At 41.6% G+C, this 7055-nt stretch overlaps 1 protein-coding gene across 1 annotated transcript in view; it reads right to left on the minus strand.

Moving 5' to 3' along the window:
* The window catches only part of LOC106818041 (transcriptional enhancer factor TEF-1-like), a gene marked incomplete at its 5' end in the record, with an annotated part of 16910 nt that overhangs the window by 909 nt on the left and 8946 nt on the right, over positions 1-7055 (minus strand). The window contains 1 exon segment of the mRNA XM_014822756.1: positions 1-3911. This exon segment is cut by the window's left edge and continues 909 nt beyond it. Coding sequence (XP_014678242.1) covers positions 3798-3911 — 114 coding nt within the window.

Genomic DNA, 7055 nt, shown 5'->3' on the forward strand with positions numbered 1-7055 from the left:
GAGGACATCACTCCTGTGGGTGTAAAATAGTCAGCTAAACCAACTAAACGGAGGTTCCGTGTAAGCACCAGGAAAATTCGTCTGATACTGTTAGGAAACGGAAGTTGGTGGTGGGAGAACTTAGTGCAAGAGCTTTAATAAATACTACTACACAGTTTAACGACGGATTGACAAAAATGCACAACAAACAAAGGCTTGAATGGATTTTGAGCCATGTTCCATATTTTGGAAGAACTTGAACACTAACGCACTAATACAAACGTTGAAGATTACCAGCCACATATTAACCATGCTGGCTTACAGCATAACAGACCTGGGCCTTCTGATGGCCTTGGACTAAGTTCCGGGTCATAATTCTATCCTACCTACAGCTCCATCTCTCCACGATTTATAAACAATTTAGACTGATCTCACACTGAGAGGTTGTGGTGGACAGAACTCCTAAAAATCCGAGTGAAATGATGATCGTTACTTTGGTGTAAGACGGTCAACGTTGTTCACTGGCTCACATTGCCACATTAGTTCTACCTATTGTCTTTTACACCTACTTTTACCAATAGTAACCTCAGCCCATGGACCGTCGTGACCATAACTAGGCAGCTGTGACCAGCAATGGCTTACACACCATTCTACAGCAAGTCTACTCTATTTTGTATTTTGTTCATTCGCGCAGATGCTTGCAGGCGCAACTACTCAAACACACGTATGCACGTATGAATGCACGTGTGAATGTATGAGAGACCACACATTACTTACATACCCCTTGAAATATTTACTTCTCCAACACATTCAATACCCAGTCTGTTTTTTTTAAATAACACAGAATACTGCATCTCTGAGATTTGGCGGCAAGCACTATGATGTACACAATCTACTGTGTTTGCACTGCTTGTCAGGCTCACTGCTTAGCAAAGCAGAAACACAAGAACGTACCTTGCACCATGTACACAAATATAAACACGTTTGCGCCAACACATGCCCTATTACAGACCTTTTTGCAATTCGTGCCTGCTTTGGGACCACGAAAATTTATGTTGTGTTATATACATACCACTGGTTTAGGATTCTAGGACAACTACCCCCTGGACAATTACCACCCGGACAACTACTCCCTATAGGACAATCACCCTTCTAAGACAATTACCACCCGGGCAATTACCACCCAGGCAATTACCACCCGGACAACTACCAAAGGATCAATTACCACCCAGACACTTACCACTACGAACAATTTACTAACCTAATTTTCACTCATTTCCAATTGAAACAATAATTTTTGAATATTTTCAAGGGTCATTTTGGGAGACAATTGGAAATTCGTGAAATTTCACACTAGAGGAAGATCTATGAAAATATATAAAAAGAAATTTAGAATGTTTATGAAAACTTGAAGTACGTCATTAATCCATTATAGCGACTTTTTTTCTTCAGATAACTTTTCTGGCAATAACTTTTTAAACAAAAAATGTAAAAATCGGTCCTCTGGTAGTTGTGCGGGTGGTGGTTGTCCGGGTGGTAATTGTCCTAGGGGGTAGCCGCCCAGGTGGTAGTTGTCTGGGTGGTAGTTGTCCGGGTGGCAGTTGTACGGGTGGTAGTTGTCCAGGGGCTAGTTGCCCAGATACGCTGTTTAGTACATTTAACAAGTCATGTGTGATATCAGATGTGTAGCTAACCTATTTTGCATGGGGGAGGGGCAAAGCAACGTGCGGGCTGTACGTGTTCTGGGCAGCTGACCATGGCCACAGGCACTCGGAACGTTTCAATAATAACATGATGGTAAATAAACACGAAATGTTTTTACTACCAAAGTCTGTTTCTCTACTCTCTTTCGACTATTATTAGCAATAACTTTCTGTAACACATGCACTGTTGCATGGTGGTTCTGCAACACACAAGCACACCACACGAATGTCCGGCTTGAATGTATGGCGTTCGTGCCATGTACTTGCGTGTTGATAATGAGGAGGCGCATTTCAATGGCATTTACAGAAAGTCATTACTAATAACAGGCGCAAGAGTGTAGAGAAACATTAAGACAGTAAGACATTGGTAGTAAATACATTTTGTGTTTATTTACCACTTTACCTACTTTATTACGCCTTATTATTGAAACGTTACAAGTGCTTGTGACCATGGACAATTCCCCATTGACCATCTTCCTTTTGGGGGGAGAAAATGAACGCCCCTCCTTGACACCCTCCCTAGCTATGGCCCTGGATATGCTAAGATCATATTATGCATCAATGAAGCTCGGTTGCTCTGCAGAATGGTGCAAAACAGTACTACATAGAAACTATATGTTCGATCTTGATTCTAAGTAGTATTGCACCTAGTTACCAGTAAAAAATGAAACGATGCACTTGAATGTGAGTTCTCACACAAATGGACTTGCAACATGCCAATGGCAAAAATCTCTTTCTTATGAAAAATAGGTTTATGATGCACAATCAACACTTTCTGTAGAAAAGTAGAAAAGACAGCGATTTTATACTCAGTAAATGTAAAAAAATATCCTGAAGTTGGCAGCACGTTTGCAGATATGTTTTGGCTGATATGAATAGATATGCTGGAAAGCACAAGGTTCCCTTGTATGCCAAACTCGTGACGGTAATTGGCACACAAGTGAAAGTCTTGTCATAGCATGCCACAGCTGAAACCCTTGAATGCATGTTGAGGACAACCTAAATCTGGAGACAGCTGCCTCCCACTCCATGTGCGGATTCGGAAATCCACCACCCACATGAAGAGTGTTGCACTCTGATTTGTAACAACAACAACAATAATAATGAAAACAACAATAATATAATGTAACTAATGCACGTAATATGAGCACGTGCTGTTTTGCACTGCTTTCCTTGCATGACACAGATTGGGGGAAATTCACAGAAGAACCTGCACACAGGCGCACCCGTGATATAGCTGCTCTCTGAATGGTTTTGTATTACTACATACAGAAATGCTACATTATACAACACATGCCATGCACGTCTGCACACATATTTCACAATAATACTGAAATGAACACTGTGTGAACACCAGTGTGGAACAACAGAAACTGCTGGCTTACGCGTGTATGGAACGTCCTGAATATGCAAAAGGGATAAAGAACACCGATTTCACACACGAAGGCACATGCAACGGTAGACAGTGGCTCCCCTTAGCCAATCATATAAACAGAACTTTGTACACGTACCACTGAGTGAACCAGTACCTTACATAGTAGGATAATGGGCACTCAGATGGGAGCACTCTGCACCCACCAACTTTTCCTTCGTACAAGAAGGCAGCTCTTCCGACCCAGGGAAGAGCTTCTGAACTTTTGTTATATCTAGTATAGTCAGTCAAAGCTGCCATTGGTCGAACTGCAGAAAGCATCAGTCAACTAGTAAACGCGACAGCATTTCACATTGTCAAGTCCACGCACAGCTGCAGAGATCAACTCGCGCCATGCGGGTTTAAAATGTCAATACAACGTGCTAGACCAAACATGGCCACAGCATCGTGATGACTGAGCATGTGACTTGTGCTCGTGGTCATTGCAGTTTCTCAGCTTGACACAAGCCTTGCATTGTGACATACAAATATTGCCTGCAATATAATGCCTGAACATAGCAACAATGTCATGACTTTTCCACATGGCAACACTTTTTGACATAGAACCACCCCAATTCGGGCTACACTGATTTCATAGCTCTGTGCCTCGAAATGGAACTTTTCATGATTGATTAAGGTGTTTTCTGGCACCACAGATGGTTAGTTCTTTACCAGCCAGTAGATGTGGTGGATATCATGGATAGTTAGTCTTTCACTAGCCGGTAGATGTGGTGCTGGGCTCCATGGTCGCTTGTTGACACTTCAAACACGTACGCTATGCACAGAAGAGTTTCCTGTGTGTCCCGATTCGTAACAACCTGCACATACAGACCAGCATTAGCACCGAGATGACAATAGATAGACACCTTACCATCCCTAAATGATAACCTGACACCGTTAAGCATATACATATATATATACATATATAGGCGGGTTCGTGGTTCTTTATATGCAAGAGAAATATGAAAAACAGGTCTAACAGCGGCTCCTACAATAACAACAAAAACAATCTGTCATGGTGTCTGGTGTTCTTCTGATAAGGCCGACCTAAAAATTAACTTTAGTTCGGGTCACCCGCCCGACTTCACATTTCTGAGCGACTGCGACTGAATGTGCGACTGCGGACACTTTTAGAGGATTTCAAGAAAAAATAAAATTCAAAGATACCGCCTGCCGATCATACATATTCAAATATCCGACTCTTGTCATTTTATTTACCTAAGGAGAGTTCCAAAATATTTATAAACAGAACTTCGTTGGCGAGAAGTGAAACAGTTCCTACCTACGTTTCCTAGAATCCTACAACGTGAAACAGTCGTATAGAGCCTGGGCCGGGTACTTCATAAACAGAGCCTGAAGGTCGTATGGCGCGGCGGCCGGCTTTGATGTACGCGATCGATCGCGTACTATATAGTATACACATGCTATCGTGCTATACGCGGCCGCAGAGGCGTTTACACCCAGGCCCCCCACTCAGTGTTATTTAGGGTATGCATATGCTCGTTCCCTCCCTTTGAAAGCACCCCACTATCTCAGGACTGCCAAAATTTCTGAACCCACCTTTCGCGGGCTTTTTGCTGGTTTTTCCTGCCTTGGAGACCCCCCTAAATCCGAAATAATCCAGAATGAGCTTTCAAAACTAGCAGAAATTTCAGGAATTTGATCCCGGGATTTGATAAACCATGTTTTCTATCCTTGGGCCAAGTTTTCTATGATACTCAAGATGAAAGAGAGAGAGGAAAAACACCCGCTTTTTATAGAAATCTCCTGGTGAAAAGTCAAATGCACCCCCTTTTTGTTACAATTCTTGGGCCGGATTTTGTCGCGCGAAAAATACCCCTTTACCGGAGATTTTGGGAACGCGCATGCGGTCCCTCCGACCTCGGAGTGGGAGGCCCGGGCGTTTACCCTTCGGTTACTCGCTCGTTCAAAGGGACAATTAATCGAGCTCCGTTTTTGGAGCGATTCCTAACACTACTATCCAGTACACGACACGAATACCAGTACACGACACCAGTACACAACTGGTGTTCACATTTTGAAAACAATGTCATGACTTGCAGCAATGGTACATGCAACTGCAAGTCATTTGCATCTCGTGGCTCCTGCATTTCAAGCTGTATATATTTAACTTGGGAAAAAAAAAATTATATTCCTGCCTCCCAATGTTTTTACAGGAAAAAAAGTAAAAAAAATAAAAATGTTATGCCTACCTACCTACCCTAATTTTCACAATCCATGTGACCCGAACCAAAGGTATTTTTTTGTTTGGCCTAAATGCATTTGTGCATATCAAGACGTCTTATACATAAGTCTTCTTTATTCTTCTTTGACTTTCGTAGCCAATTCGAATAAATATATCAGCAGGACTCTGTAACTACACTTTCGCACCCACCTAATCACTATGGGCTAATTCTAATAACAAAAACAATAATAATTCAAATACAATTTAATGAATGACATTGACGTTGACATGAAAGATTTAAACATATGAGCATGGATTACAAAGTTTATACTATCGACTATAATTAATCGAATAGAATGTAATGAATGACATTGACGTTGACATAAGATTTCAACATATGAACATGGATCTCCAAGTTTAATTAGAGGGGGGCAGGGGGGTCTTTCCCTCCCTCCTCCCTCCCCACTGCATCCCACCTCCCTCCCTCCTGCCTCCCACGTCACTCCCCTTGCCTCTCACTTCCACCCCTTGCCTCCCATCTCCCTCCCCCTGCCTCCCACCTCCCATCCCCTTGCACACCGTTTCCCACCCGCACACACATCGTATCACCGTTTTCCTGTCCCCGTCTCAGTTTACTACTCTCTCTCGCTCTTAAATAAATAAATAAATAAATCAAATAATGCCTTTTACCGCCCCCTCAATAATACTTCGTTCCTATGCCCCTGAGTGTAACAGCCATAGAAATAATAATATAGTGTCTCTATATATTTCTATGGTAACAGCATATATGTTCGCATAACTGGTACATGGATACACACGGCCATAGCTACATGATAAGATCCAAGATAAAAAAGTAAATATATATTATATCAAGAGCTAATAAATACCTATAAATAAATAGTATTTATTAGCTCTTGCTTATATGGTATATGGTTATATGGTAAAATGGCCACCACAAAACACAGTTTTGCCCATAAATCAGCTGTAAGTGCACCAAGTACCATGATCTTGGTCTCTATACATATGTTTTTGAGGTCAATGAACCCCATAGAACGGATATAGAACACATTGTGATCTATCATAACATCTTCCCGCCAAAAATATTTAATCCAAAATGGCTGCCACAAACGCATTTCTTTGCCATAAAATGGCTATACGTGCCACGATTACCAGGATCTAGGTATCTATACCAGTTTTTATGTCAAGGAACCCGATGGAAAACATGAAATATCCTAACATACATCTTCAAATTAAACAAATACAATATAAAATGTTTTTAGGTCAAAGAACTCGGTTACACATGTGAAAAATCATGATGAAAAATCATGCCATCTATACTTTAGTTCATAATTTCTGTTACACTTTGGAAGGTACGCCTGCGTGCCTGCCAAAACGTCGTTCCTTAGATCACAGCGTGAACAAAAATATGTTGCCTATGTGGAGTCACTTAATTGGAAAGATTATTCCGTGAATGTTCGCTCTTGACCACTATCACTATGCTCGCTGGATGACTGTTCATGTGAGAGATATTTCTTGCCCTCGAGATTAACTGCCATACCACACATGCAGAGTTCCTCAAAGGCAATTTTGTGACACAGAAAACCATGCACAAATTCTCAGCACTAGCCCATGATCAAGTTCATGAAAAGCTGAATGCAATTGTGAAGGGAGATGGAAGCGTAATAGGTATCACTGAAAATAAAGCAGCACTGAGACGGTGGATGGTGGCAGGTCCAGAAACAGCTAGACTATTAATGTAGTATGATGACAAACATTT

This window comes from Priapulus caudatus, unplaced genomic scaffold (assembly GCF_000485595.1).
Source record: "Priapulus caudatus unplaced genomic scaffold, Priapulus_caudatus-5.0.1 Scaffold1993, whole genome shotgun sequence".
NCBI lineage: Eukaryota > Metazoa > Priapulida > Priapulimorpha > Priapulimorphida > Priapulidae > Priapulus > Priapulus caudatus.